Source organism: Bombina bombina, chromosome 2 (assembly GCF_027579735.1).
Source record: "Bombina bombina isolate aBomBom1 chromosome 2, aBomBom1.pri, whole genome shotgun sequence".
Lineage (NCBI taxonomy): Eukaryota > Metazoa > Chordata > Amphibia > Anura > Bombinatoridae > Bombina > Bombina bombina.
In genome coordinates, this window is record NC_069500.1 from 804,184,305 (window position 1) to 804,199,264 (window position 14,960).

The following is a 14,960-nucleotide window of genomic DNA, read 5'->3' on the forward strand; positions in this document are numbered from 1 at the left end:
GCATCAACAGTGCTGAGGTCATGAACTCTTTTACTGTGATCTCATGAGATTTCATTGTAAAACTTCCTTACACTGAATAGGGAAATGAGATGAGTGTGCACGAAAGCTCGCTCCTTCCGCTGTCCCGGGGCAGACATACTGATTTGTTGCTTAGAAGCCCTTTACAATGGGATGTGGCTACTGAGGAACTTTTGAGGTAAAATATCTTTCTTTTTTACATAGAGATGTTCAGGTGATATTTTCTGGTCAGCTTTTTACAGCTATGCTGCATCACTTTCAAGTGTTTAAACATTTGGGTATTATGGCCATTTAAGACACGGACTCCAAATTTGTAAAGGAAGACATGTCTTTTCCTGGTAGAGAGGTAGTCAAGGATATTGAAAACTAGATTATCAAGGAAAAAAACAGCAACAAGTAGTGATAACAGATGACTAGAGCAGGTTCAACACCTCTCATAGATTTCAAAGTAACTTTAAGCATACTCCTCTTCTGTCTTCAGGTCTGTCAACTGCAATTAGATTAAGGTGATAATGTCAGAATATGTACAGTTACAAATATACTCTACTGCTGTTTGGGATTAGTCTTGAGCACATGCACTTCAGATAAAATGGAAAAAAGAACATGGACAAGCAATGACATACTAAGATTACAGAGAAGTAAGTATTGTATAAAAGCAAATAAATGCAAAAGTTATTTATGTTTAAAGGTCACAACATCCAGTTTCCTACTTACCATGTAGGCAGTGGAGGAAAATCGTTCTCTATCTGGTTTCAGATATTGTTTAGATTTTTCAAAGAAGCATTTGTTGAGGAAATTCTTTGCCTGACACCAGACAATGGTGCCAAAAACCAGAGAAAAGCTTAAAACAACTAAAAAAGCAAAACAAGACAAATTATTAGCTGGCAAGCCATGTCACAGAACGTGAATCGTACACAATTAAAGGGCAAGTCAATTTTCAATATTTCTATTGTGCTAACATGTTAAAGTCTCTTGTTTTGATTTTTTTTAAACTAACAGGAAGTGCATTTATATGTACAAAAATGCCTTAAAAAAAATGGGACATTAAAGTGAAGGTCAATTTTGACGAATTAGTGCCCGTTTTTTAACAATCCTATTAAAAACAAGGGCACTTTAATTAATCAAAATTGACATTCAAACGTTTTCTTCAAAAACTTAACTTTTAATCCTAAAAGTCGCTGCAGCGCTTCTTCCACCCATCGCAAGCCTCCTTTGCGGGCCCAAAATGACGAATCCGGCTTCATCCAATCACAGCGTTCCCTCAGGCCATGATTCCCCCGGGGGGAACCCAGTGATTGGAGGAAGCCAGAGTCGTCATTTCTGACGTAAGCAGAGGCTTCCGACGGCCGGGGGAATCGATGGAGCAGCTTTATGAATTAAAAGTTACGTTTTTGAAGAAACCGCTTGAAAACAGGTAATGCTTTTGTTTAAAAATTGTTTCGCTCCCTAAAGAAACCAAAAAGCAAAATATATCTTACATAGGTTTTTCAAAATAGAACAACTTGCCTAAACCATATAGGGATTGTGGGACACTTACATAAAAGCAAGAGGTACTTAATGTTCTTTTAAGGACTAATTGTTCACTGGTTGATCAGCAGAACTCCCACTAATTTATTGGAGGACAGTAACACACATAAAAGTATTAAAAAAAACATGTTTTAGTTTCGGAATAACTAATTTCCAAAAATAATCTGGGTATACTTTACTAGATTACTTTCACGTTGCTGTAATACTGAATAATTTAGATGCCTATATTGAAACGCACAGACATTTGTTACAATTTGTCTCAAGTTAAACTATGTTCCAAATTATTGATATCTTACTTTATTTTTATTAGGGGAGATGGCCCCATTTTTAGTTATGGATTCCGGGTATTTACTTGATATGAAAGTGGAATGTTTTAAAAAGTATACTTCCTTTTTTTTTTTTTTTTCCACTTCCTTTTAATATTGCGTACGTTTGAAAACATTTATAATAAATAAATAATATTAGCTCAAGTTGTGATATAATTTCTTTTTATTTTTGGTGATTTTAATAGCATTTTGAAAGATCATACATTAAAAAGACATAGCTCTAGAAAAAGGTGCATCCATGTTTCTAATGTAGATCAAATCCAGTTGGGAAAAACATACATTATGCTTACCTGATAATTTCATTTTCTTCTGAAGGGAAGAGTCCACAGCTGTATTCATTACTTTTGGGAATACAGAACCTGGCCACCAGGAGGAGGCAAAGACACCCCAGCCAAAGGCTTAAATACCTCCCCCACTTCCCTCCTCCCCCAATCATTCTGCCAAGGGAACAAGGAACAGTAGGAGAAATAGGGTGAAAAAAGGTGCCAGAATAACAAAAAAAAAAAAAAAAAAAAGTACAGCCGCCTCATATCAGGTAAGCATAATTTATGTTTTTCTTCTTAAAATGGAAGAGTCCACAGCTGCATTCATTACTTTTGGGAAAACAATACCCAAGCTAGAGGACACTGAATGCAAATAACGGGTGGGTACAAAAGGCAGCCCCTTCAAAAGGCACCACAGCCTGAATTACTCAACACCCTAAAAATTAAGAACAAACGGCACAAAAGAAAACCCGAGCCCGGGTAAATGCACATTAGTTACACCGCCGGCCAGCTGAACTAAAGACCACTCAGTCACAGAGTCCGTCAAACCCAAACAACCTCCTAGACATATGCCCCGCGGAACACGACTCCCAAGAAGGTACCCGGCCAAAGACAAAGACCGCATCTGCCCCCAAAAGGGAAACCAGAGTCCAGGAAAAATCCAAAGGAACTTCTTCCACTCAACACATATAAAACAACCCATGGTTGTCTTACAATAACAACGTCCAGGGAAACGAGCTCCCTAGAACACAAGGACCGAGAAAAAGGGATCCAAACACAGGGAAACATGTCCCAAAAGGGACTCTAGGAACACCCTTATATCCCTGATCCTGTACCATACCCTAAGGTACTCCAGGAAACCATGAGTCCCCCGTCACCTCATAACATATCTAGACCGCAGGCTAGACAGGCAGAGACAGCAGAAACAGGATAACTATCCCAGCAGCTAGACAAGAGCTCTCAATGACCAGCTTCCAGGAGGAAAGCTGACTCACCATTGATAACCCAAACCACCGAATGCGCTTCAAAGCTTGTTAGCATACAGTGAAAAGCAATTAGCTGTAGCTGGTTACACCATCACAGTGCAAATAGCTGTAGATGGATCCAACTGCAAACCTTCCAAGGGCTTACAGCCCTCCAAAAAGCGGGCTCCAAGGAACGCCCCCTCCCAGCACTACCGCACCTGGTGTTTCCAGATGGAACCCCATCCAGGTACTGACTGGGCCTGACCATGCTTAACTTCCGAGGTCGCAATCAGAGTAGTGCGGCGGTAGACCAAACGCCAGTAGAAAAGAGGAGGATGTCCAAAGTCCTCCCACAAAGGAGAGGACCAACACTAGAAAATGGCCAACACTGCATAGAGTAACCAATCCCCAACCTTCCCTCCAGGATAATGGTCCCAGCCCCAAGGCTAGTCAAAGACCGAGACAGGAGTCCCAGACTTCTGGAAGAGAAAAGAAGAATCAATGAGGAACAAAGTCCCCGGTTAGACCGCTGCTACCAACGGCATGCTACCGAGAGTCAGGCTAGACATTGCGCTTGGGAACGAAACCCCCTACAAGCAGTCTTCATCCAAAAAAGGAACACATCCCAAGGGTGAAGGCCCATAGACCCTCAGCATCCATATATTGAATCCAACATATAGCAGAAGCTCCAAAGGGTGCAACCCTCAGCCTCCCGCTGCATGAACGGAGGAACCAGACACTACATCGCATCTTCCCTTCCAGGATCCTGAAACACAAGAAGGGAAAAAAAACCTGCAAGGCAAGACCAAGGACCCACAGGACGCCACAGATACTAAGATAACTCTGAACCGGAGAACCTAACCCCCACTCTAGAAGAGCAGGGATGAAAACAATGGAAAAACACCCCACCATAGAGTCGAGACCCCTCGGTCATATCAGAAACCCAGTTGAAAAAGACACCTGGAGGCTACAGGAACAACTTAAATGCACCAGAAGACCAGTAGGGACCCGTCAGAAGGACCTAAAGCCTAAGCCACAGTCAGATAGGCATCTCCCACAGAGCCCCGGCCCCTACGAGAGAAGCCGCCGGGACCACAAACATCTAGTGTGAGACCGAACCGTCCACGCCCATCCAAACAGAGACATGGACCTAGGCCAGGGTCCTCAAAAAGGAGTCGATTGAGCCAACTTCCAGAGGAACCCTAAACTGCCTCCTACAAGGAGGGATGCACCTCTAAAATCCGTAGAATTGGCAATCTAGCAATAGCCCCAAACCCAAGAGTCACGAAGAACTCCGGAACGGTTTGAGATTCAGCACCCAGTGCATATGGATCGCAAAGAAATGTCATAGGCAAGCGATAAAAAGTGTTACGCACACAGGCAGGGTAGCAACCAACACCCGAAGGCGAATGATAACCCTGAACCTTGCTCGCCATACCAGAGAGTGAAACGTAAGGCACCGCCCACGAAACACCTAACGGAGCATCGATTATAGTCAACTGACCCCAGAAGGGCGGCCATTCGTACCCGACCTCGACTCTTCACTGACAAGCCTCCAGGATAGAGTTGCGATGAGGACGCAAGACTCCTGAAAGTCGAAGACTGCGGTCAGACCAAGGGTATAAAATGGAAGAGACAACAGATAGAGATCCTTGAAGGATCTATCTTCCAAGAAACTACTTTAAGCAGGCAATGCTGGAGCCATAGCCACCCCCCCCCCCCCCACAGAAGGCAGTGAACCCCTGCACACCACCTCCTAGAGTAACACGACTCGGGGTAGAGGAAGAAAAACATGGCAGCGCATCCAGACCAGATGATACACCCCAAGGCGGGAAGGAATGAAACTCCGCCACCGCCAATAAAAGCTTAATAGGCTAAAGAATCAGTGTTCATAAGAACTTCTAGTGAAACTCAAACCATTAATCACTCGGCACACCAGACCACAAAGGTCACACACACATCTCCCAACTCCAAGAAATGGAAATAAAAGGTTCTAAGTCCCCAGGGACCAGAAGACCCATGATGCCGTCTGCAAACACAGATCCGTATCCCAGACGAGAGGCCGCCGGGACCACAAACATCTAGTGTGAGACCGAACCGTCCACGCCCATCCAAACAGAGACATGGACCTAGGCCAGAGTCCTCGAAAAGGAGTCGATTGAGCCAACTTCCAGAGGAACCCTAAACTGCCTCCTACAAGGAGGGACGCACCTCTAAAGTCCGTAGAATTGGCAATCTAGCAATAGCCTCAAACCCAAGAGTCACGAAGAACTCCGGAACGGTTTGAAATTCAGCACCCAGTGCATATGGATCGCAAAGAAATGTCATAGGCAAACGATAACAAGTGTTACGCACACAGGCAGGGAAGCAACCAACACCCGAAGGCGAATGATAACCCTGAACCTTGCTCGCCATACCAGAGAGTGAAACTTAAGGTACCGCCCACAAAACCCCTAACGGAGCATCGATTATAGTCAACTGACCCCAGAAGGACGGCCATTCGTACCCGACCTCGACTATTCACTGACAAGCCTCCAGGATAGAGTTGCGATGAGGACGCAAGACACCTGAACGCTGAAGACCGTGGTCAGACCAAGGGTATAAAATGGAAGAGACAACAGATAGAGATCCTTGAAGGATCTATCTTCCAAGAAACTATGTTAAGCAGGCAATGCTGGAGCCGTAGCCCCCCCCCCCCCCCCCAGAAGGCAGTGAACCCCTGCACACCACCTCCTAGAGTAACACGACTCGGGGTAGAGGAAGAAAAACATGGCAGCGCATCCAGACCAGATGATCCACCCCAAGGCGGGAAGGAATGAAACTCCGCCACCGCCAATAAAAGCTTAATAGGCTAAAGAATCAGCGTTCGTAAGAACTTCTAGTGAAACTCAAACCATTAATCACTCGGCACACCAGCCCACAAAGGTCACACACATCTCCCAACTCCAAGAAATGGAAATAAAAGGTTCTAAGTCCCCAGGGACCAGAAGACCCATGATGCCGTCTGCAAAAACAGATCCGTATCCCAGACGAGTAGTCCGAACCAACCAGCCTTAGAATGGCACTCACAACCCTCCATCTGAGGGATTGCATATATACCACATGCCTCGGTAGGATCCGAGCCCAGAGTCCATAGAATAGACCAAGTGACAGTCAATCCAACCGGATTTAATCAGCACCACGAAGGTGACATGAACCCTGGTTACAGCCTAAAAAAAAAAAAAGCGTCAGACCAGTACCAGCCTGGTATAAAGACACTCCAGAACTGCTCAATGTCCAAGAAAATTCGTCCCAAAGGATCGATAAATGAACTAGAAAAACATAATTCTAATATTCAAAAAGTGCACAACTTCCGAGGGAGTGCCCACGCGACCACTATTGCAAGTATCGGTTTCAGAAAATAACGTTCAGAAAACGAAAATCTAAAAGACATGAGCTTAAGGAAAACAAATTAAACACATCCATCCGGATCAAAAAATAAAACAAAGGCAGCACCCATTGGGTGAACCCCCCAGGTGAAAGAAAATGACAACGGGACCAGCCGATTAGAAGCCCCATTCACCCAAGCTCAGAAATGAAACCGAAAACAAAGAAAAAATAAGACTTTAAGAAGATTGGCTTTATCCCCAAACATCATATCCATTTTGCCATCCAGCTTCTAAGGCCTCGTATCCCTCGGCCCACTAGGACTGGGAACCTCCAAAATCGCCAAAACAAGTCTTAAAAGAACACGAAGGCGAGCCAGCCTATAACGGAAGGCAAAATCATTCCTCGCCGGATCAACCGAAGACCCTGGCTTCCAAAGAAGGCCAAACTGAATTGGGCGATCCCACGCTCGACGGGCCTTGGTTAACAGAGCACGGACAGTATCTTAGAAATACTTCAATTGGGAGATATAAATGAGTCAGCACCATAGAAATGGTCATGCGGAACCATGCCGTAACCTCTGGAGGAAACAAGCCACCCTCTGGAGTAAAGGTCATAGGGACACCTGCATCAGTAGCCAGGAAAGGGTCTGGGGCACGCGCGCCTCACGGGTCATGGAAACCTCGGAAGCAGATGGCCCAAAGCAATCTAAGCTCCCTGAGTCGGGAGAAGAGTACTCTAGAACGGCAACTGGAACATAACTGAAGGGCATTGATTACCCGGGCCATTTCATATTCATCACAAGACCCATTCTCAGTATCGGAGGAATCCGTGTCTCGCATATCAGAATCTTGGGATTACAAAAAAGACAGAAACTAACTGGCACCCTTTACCACCTTCAATGGCTGGGGCACTCACCCCCTCCTGTGAACCAGACAACCCACAAGCTAGACTCTCTCGGTCGCACACAGTCAGTATATGGAAGTGAAAAAAACAACGTAACCACACCCGTCACAAGGTGCACCATGCCAGTCACAAAAATGGCGCGCAATCTTGAGAGATCTCGTCATTAAAAGAAGGCTGTGTTCCGTAAAGGCCTTGAGCCTAGTCATAGCTACACATTAGCAGATAGAACTATATAACAAACATGATTAAAGTCGCCCTTGTTCAATAACCCCCCTCAGGAAATATTAACCCATGATTCCATATTAAAGGATTACTTTCTGTTATAATTTTAAAGCTAAAGAACTAACATATTAAAGTTAATAAACATTAATTAAAACCTACTGACCTATATTTTCTCCAAAACGAAGTTTCATAGCATTCTAAAAGTTATATCTTTTATTCGCTGATGATGTCATGTTATCCTGCCCACTATTTTCAGCACTGAGTGTTCAAAATACTTAAACCAATAACTTTGTGTTTAAAGCGCCATTTTGAAACCTAGGTATTGTAAACGGATTGGTACAGAGCAAAGGATACCCACGGAGTGGGTTTGGAAAACAATTACATTTGCAGACAAGATTTCTGAAATACGGTAGAGATATGTTAATGAAATGCTATTGATAAAAAGCGTATTTGGGGTAGTTAGTTAGTAACAGGCATAGAAAATATTTACTTACAGTGGCCCTTTAAGATAAAAGTAGTCCCACTGGGACCCTACCGTGTTTTGTCAACAATACATTTTGTGAAACTCATCAACGCTGATTACCAAGGAGCTGTTAATCTGAGTCGGGATGCGTTCGCAGGAGAACTCCCCCTGCATTTCCGGACTCTAACTTTCATCCGTGCGCTCACTGAGAGGCTGACAGGATTACATCCTTTCTGTAAAAAAAAAAATGCTTCTTCACATTTCTCCTGAACCTGCTACTCTCCAACTTAAAGGGATACTGAACCCAAATTTTGTCTTTCATGATTCTGATACTTTTATTAACCATTTTTCTTCGTCCTCTTGGTATCTGTATTTAAAAAAAGCAGGAATGTAACCTTACAAGCCGCCCATTTATGGTTCAGCACCCTCAGTATCACTTGCTACTTGGTGGGTATATTTAGCCAACAATCAGCAAGCTGTAAACAGGTGCTGAACCAAAGATGGGCAGGCTTGTATGCTTACATTCTTGCTTTTTCAAATAAAGATACCAAGAGAACAAAGAAAAAATGCTACAGGAGTAAATTAGAAAGTTGCTTAAAAGTGCATGCTCTATTTTTTTTATCGACTCCTTCTGGAACAGCAACTCTGTTACAAATTTTTGTATCAGCAAACCTTCCCCTGAAGCACACTTCCAATATCACAAAACAGGCCCAAGAACTGATCCTTGGGGGACACCACTAGTAACCGACCCCTTATTTGAATGTACTCCATTAACTGAAACCCTCTGCCTTCTATCCTTAAGCCAGCATTCTACCCATTTAACAATTTTATCTACTTTAAGGCAATACTTTTTGTGATTAAGTTTGCTGTGTGGGACAGTGTAAAATGCTTTGCTAAAGTCTAGATATGCAACATTTACGGATCCTCCTTGGTCTATTAATTTAGTTATATGGTCAAAGAAATCAATTAGATTAGTCTGACATGATCTTCCAGCAGTAAAACCATGCTGTCCTTTGTCTTCTTAGGTATTTGTCTGAAGACCCAATTCATTCCTTTAAAAGAGTTTCCATTAATTTTCCTGCAATTGAGGTCAAACTGACTGGCCTATAGTTAGCAGAATCTTCCCTACTACCCTTTTTGGAATAAGGACTACATTGGCAATTCTCCAGTTTTTCGATTGCATAGTAAAATTCCTTGCAAATAAGGTGGAAAAGAAAGCAACTGCACTTGCACAAGCCAGACACACGCTCCTTACTAGTCCTAAAAAAAAACTGTCTGGATTAGATACTTAAAGTCTACAAGGAATGTATTTGCTGGGGAAATTTTGAGGGAAGATCTTAATTTTTTTATAAAGATGTTTATGTGATTTTCTAGTCAGCTTTTCACATATATGCTGCAATATTTTTAAAGTAATTTAGCATATAAGTACTATGGCCTAGATTTAGAGTTCGGCGGTAGCCGTCAAAACCAGCGTTAGAGGCTCCTAACGCTGGTTTTGGCCGCCCGCTGGTATTTGGAGTCAGTGATTAAAGGGTCTAACGCTCACTTTTCAGCCGCGACTTTTCCATACCGCAGATCCCCCTACGCCATTTGCGTAGCCTATCTTTTCAATGGGATCTTTCTAACGCCGGTATTTAGAGTCGTTTCTGCAGTGAGCGTTAGAGCTCTAACGACAAGATTCCAGCCGCCTGAAAAAAGCAGGAGTTAAGAGCTTTCTGGCTAACGCCGGTTTATAAAGCTCTTAACTACTGTACCCTAAAGTACACTAACACCCATAAACTACCTATGTACCCCTAAACCGAGGTCCCCCCACATCGCCGCCACTCGATTAAAATTTTTAACCCCTAATCTGCCGACCGCCACCTACGTTATACTTATGTACCCCTAATCTGCTGCCCCTAACCCCGCCGACCCCTATATTATATTTATTAACCCCTAACGTCGCCGCAAGCTACTTAAAATAATTAACCCCTAATCTTCCGACCGCAAATCGCCGCCACCTACGTTATCCCTATGTACCCCTAATCTGCTGCCCCTAACATCGCCGACCCCTATGTTATATTTATTAACCCCTAATATGCCCCCCACAACGTCGCCGACACCTACCTACACTTATTAACCCCTAATCTGCCGAGCGGACCTGAGCGCTACTATAATAAATGTATTAACCCCTAATCCGCCTCACTAACCCTATCATAAATAGTATTAACCCCTAATCTGCCCTCCCTAACATCGCCGACACCTACCTTCAATTATTAACCCCTAATCTGACGACCAGAACTCACCGCTATTCTAATAAATGTATTAACCCCTAAAGCTAAGTCTAACCCTAACACTAACACCCCCCTAAGTTAAATATAATTTACATCTAACGAAATAAATTAACTCTTATTAAATAAATGATTCCTATTTAAAGCTAAATACTTACCTGTAAAATAAATCCTAATATAGCTACAATATAAATTACATTTATATTATAGCTATTTTAGGATTAATATTTATTTTACAGGCAACTTTGTAATTATTTTAACCAGGTACAATAGCTATTAAATAGTTAAGAACTATTTAATAGTTACCTAGTTAAAATAATTACAAATTTACCTGTAAAATAAATCCTAACCTAAGATATAATTAAACCTAACACTACCCTATCAATAAAATAATTAAATAAACTACCTACAATTACCTACAATTAACCTAACACTACACTATCAATAAATTAATTAAACACAATTGCTACAAATAAATACAATTAAATAAACTATCTAAAGTACAAAAAATAAAAAAAAACTAAGTTACAGAAAATAAAAAAATATTTACAAACATAAGAAAAATATTACAACAATTTTAAACTAATTACACCTACTCTAAGCCCCCTAATAAAATAACAAAGACCCCCAAAATAAAAAATTCCCTACCCTATTCTAAAATACAAAAATTACAAGCTCTTTTACCTTACCAGCCCTGAACAGGGCCCTTTGCGGGGCATGCCCCAAGAATTTCAGCTCTTTTGCCTGTAAAAAAAAACATACAATACCCCCCCCCCAACATTACAACCCACCACCCACATACCCCTAATCTAACCCAAACCCCCTTAAATAAACCTAACACTAATCCCCTGAAGATCTTCCTACCTTGTCTTCACCATCCAGGTATCACCGATCCGTCCTGGCTCCAAGATCTTCATCCAACCCAAGCGGGGGTTGGCGATCCATAATCCGGTGCTCCAAAGTCTTCCTCCTATCCGGCAAGAAGAGGACATCCGGACCGGCAAACATCTTCTCCAAGCGGCATCTTCTATGTTCTTCCATCCGATGACGACCGGCTCCATCTTGAAGACCTCCAGCGCGGATCCATCCTCTTCTTCCGACGACTAGACGACGAATGACGGTTCCTTTAAGGGACGTCATCCAAGATGGCGTCCCTCGAATTCCGATTGGCTGATAGGATTCTATCAGCCAATCGGAATTAAGGTAGGAATTTTCTGATTGGCTGATGGAATCAGCCAATCAGAATCAAGTTCAATCCGATTGGCTGATCCAATCAGATTGAGCTCGCATTCTATTGGCTGTTCCGATCAGCCAATAGAATGCGAGCTCAATCTGATTGGCTGATTGGATCAGCCAATCGGATTGAACTTGATTCTGATTGGCTGATTCCATCAGCCAATCAGAATATTCCTACCTTAATTCCGATTGGCTGATAGAATCCTATCAGCCAATCGGAATTCGAGGGACGCCATCTTGGATGACGTCCCTTAAAGGAACCGTCATTCGTCGTCTAGTCGTCGGAAGAAGAGGATGGATCCGCGCTGGAGGTCTTCAAGATGGAGCCGGTCGTCATCGGATGGAAGAACATAGAAGATGCCGCTTGGAGAAGATGTTTGCCGGTCCGGATGTCCTCTTCTTGCCGGATAGGAGGAAGACTTTGGAGCACCGGATTATGGATCGCCAACCCCCGCTTGGGTTGGATGAAGATCTTGGAGCCAGGACGGATCGGTGATACCTGGATGGTGAAGACAAGGTAGGAAGATCTTCAGGGGATTAGTGTTAGGTTTATTTAAGGGGGTTTGGGTTAGATTAGGGGTATGTGGGTGGTGGGTTGTAATGTTGGGGGGGGGTATTGTATGTTTTTTTTTACAGGCAAAAGAGCTGAAATTCTTGGGGCATGCCCCGCAAAGGGCCCTGTTCAGGGCTGGTAAGGTAAAAGAGCTTGTAATTTTTGTATTTTAGAATAGGGTAGGGAATTTTTTATTTTGGGGGTCTTTGTTATTTTATTAGGGGGCTTAGAGTAGGTGTAATTAGTTTAAAATTGTTGTAATATTTTTCTTATGTTTGTAAATATTTTTTTATTTTCTGTAACTTAGTTTTTTTTTATTTTTTGTACTTTAGATAGTTTATTTAATTGTATTTATTTGTAGCAATTGTGTTTAATTAATTTATTGATAGTGTAGTGTTAGGTTAATTGTAGGTAATTGTAGGTAGTTTAATTATTTTATTGATAGGGTAGTGTTAGGTTTAATTATATCTTAGGTTAGGATTTATTTTACAGGTAAATTTGTAATTATTTTAACTAGGTAACTATTAAATAGTTCTTAACTATTTAATAGCTATTGTACCTGGTTAAAATAATTACAAAGTTACCTGTAAAATAAATATTAATCCTAAAATAGCTATAATATAATTGTAATTTATATTGTAGCTATATTAGGATTTATTTTACAGGTAAGTATTTAGCTTTAAATAGGAATCATTTATTTAATAAGAGTTAATTTATTTCGTTAGATAAAAATTATATTTAACTTAGGGGGGTGTTAGTGTTAGGGTTAGACTTAGCTTTAGGGGTTAATACATTTATTAGAATAGCGGTGAGCTCCGGTCGTCAGATTAGGGGTTAATAATTGAAGGTAGGTGTCGGCGATGTTAGGGAGGGCAGATTAGGGGTTAATACTATTTATGATAGGGTTAGTGAGGCGGATTAGGGGTTAATACATTTATTATAGTAGCGCTCAGGTCCGCTCGGCAGATTAGGGGTTAATAAGTGTAGGTAGGTGTCGGCGACGTTGTGGGGGGCAGATTAGGGGTTAATAAATATAACATAGGGGTCGGCGATGTTAGGGGCAGCAGATTAGGGGTACATAGGGATAAAGTAGGCGGCGGCGATTTGCGGTCGGAAGATTAGGGGTTAATTATTTTAAGTAGCTTGCGGCGACGTTGTGGGGGGCAAGTTAGGGGTTAATAAATATAATATAGGGGTCGGCGATGTTAGGGCAGCAGATTAGGGGTACATAGGGATAACGTAGGTGGCGGCGGTTTACGGAGCGGCAGATTAGGGGTTAAAAGTGTAATGCAGGGGTCAGCGATAGCGGGGGCGGCAGAATAGGGGTTAATAAGTGTAAGGTTAGGGGTGTTTAGACTCGGGGTACATGTTAGAGTGTTAGGTGCAGACGTAGGAAGTGTTTCCCCATAGGAAACAATGGGGCTGCGTTAGGAGCTGAACGCTGCTTTTTTGCAGGTGTTAGGTTTTTTTTCAGCTCAAACAGTCCCATTGTTTCCTATGGGAGAATCGTGCACAAGCACGTTTTTGAGGCCGGCCGCGTCCGTAAGCAACTCTGGTATCGAGAGTTGCATTTGCGGTAAATATGCTCTACGCTCCTTTTTTGGAGCCTAACGCAGCATTTGTTTGAACTCTCGATACCAGAGTTAAATTTATGGTGCGGCCAGAAAAAAACCCGCGGAGCGTTAACAGCCCTTTTACCGCCGAACTCTAAGTCTAGGCCTATATCTCTTTAAAGATGTTTGAAACCTTTTATTGGAAAGTTTAAAATATTTTGATTATAAAAGCTCCAAAATAGTTCTGAGAAACAGACTAATGGTGGGGAAATGGTGAAGGCTTTTCTCCTACTTACACCCTTGCTCTAGGTCTCTATAAAAGAAAATCCTTTTGAGGGCTCTGAAGCCATGTATACACACAGCTGAACTGGAACATATATGTGCAGCCCTATTTGTGGTTTAACGTCTATATGTTGTGAAAATAAGATACGTAAGTACTTAGATACATAACTAAGAAACCATTACTATATGTATAAAAATGCTTTTCCAAAAGAGAAATTCCTCTTCAAACAAAGATTTTGCTGCAGAGCTTTCTCTATCCTTAAAGAGACATGCAAGCCATTTTTTTTTTCATGATTAAGATAAAGCACACAATTCTAAACAATTAAACAACTTTCCAATTTACTTCTATTATCTATATTTGTTTAATTCTCTTAATATCCTTTGTTAAAAAGCATACCTAGGTAGACTGAGGAGCTGCTGATTAGTGGCTGCACATATATGCCTAATGTTATTGGCTCAGCCATGTACATTTCTGTTTCTTCAACAAATGATACCAAGAGAATGAGGCAAATTAGATAATCGTAGTAAATTGGAAAGTTCTTTAAAATTGTATTCTATATCTGAATCATGAGACAAAAATGTCAGATTTTGCGCTCCAACAAAACTCTTTAATACTACAGATTCAACAGAACATTTTAATATTTCTCTCTCAAAATAAAAACTGCAGATGCTAGGAAGCTCTCGCTCCGGTCCATATTGTATACCCCCTACCATTTTACCCGACAAAGCTTACACTCCCACATTATTTAAATGGGTAACTACACACCCCAGGATCTAGTCATCTTCACACAAAATGTCAAGGGATTAAACTGCCCCCATAAAAGGAGAATGGCCATTAATGATCTTCAAAAAAAAAAGGTGGGCACATATTGATTCTCCAAGAGACGCATTTCAAAGCCAAAAATATTCCCAAATACTTCTCCCCGCACTATTCACAACACTACTACAGCACTAATCTCAATAAAAAAATTAACGGAGTCAGCATCCTGATTTACAAATCCATACCATTC

General features: G+C 41.9%; 1 protein-coding gene across 2 annotated transcripts in view; it reads right to left on the minus strand.

The window, feature by feature from the left end:
* Positions 1 to 247: 247 nt before the first annotated feature.
* Positions 248 to 14,960, minus strand: part of CD320 (CD320 molecule) — a 92,836-nt gene continuing 78,123 nt past the window's right edge. The window contains exons 13-14 of one of the 2 annotated variants that reach the window (XM_053703004.1): positions 733 to 869; positions 248 to 508 (exon numbers count right to left, since the gene is read on the minus strand). In XM_053703004.1, the coding sequence (XP_053558979.1) occupies positions 473 to 508; positions 733 to 869 (173 nt within the window). In that variant the 3' untranslated portion in view covers positions 248 to 472. Of the gene's footprint in view, positions 509 to 655; positions 870 to 14,960 lie in introns of those variants that run through there. The other variant, XM_053703003.1, reaches the window with a different exon arrangement.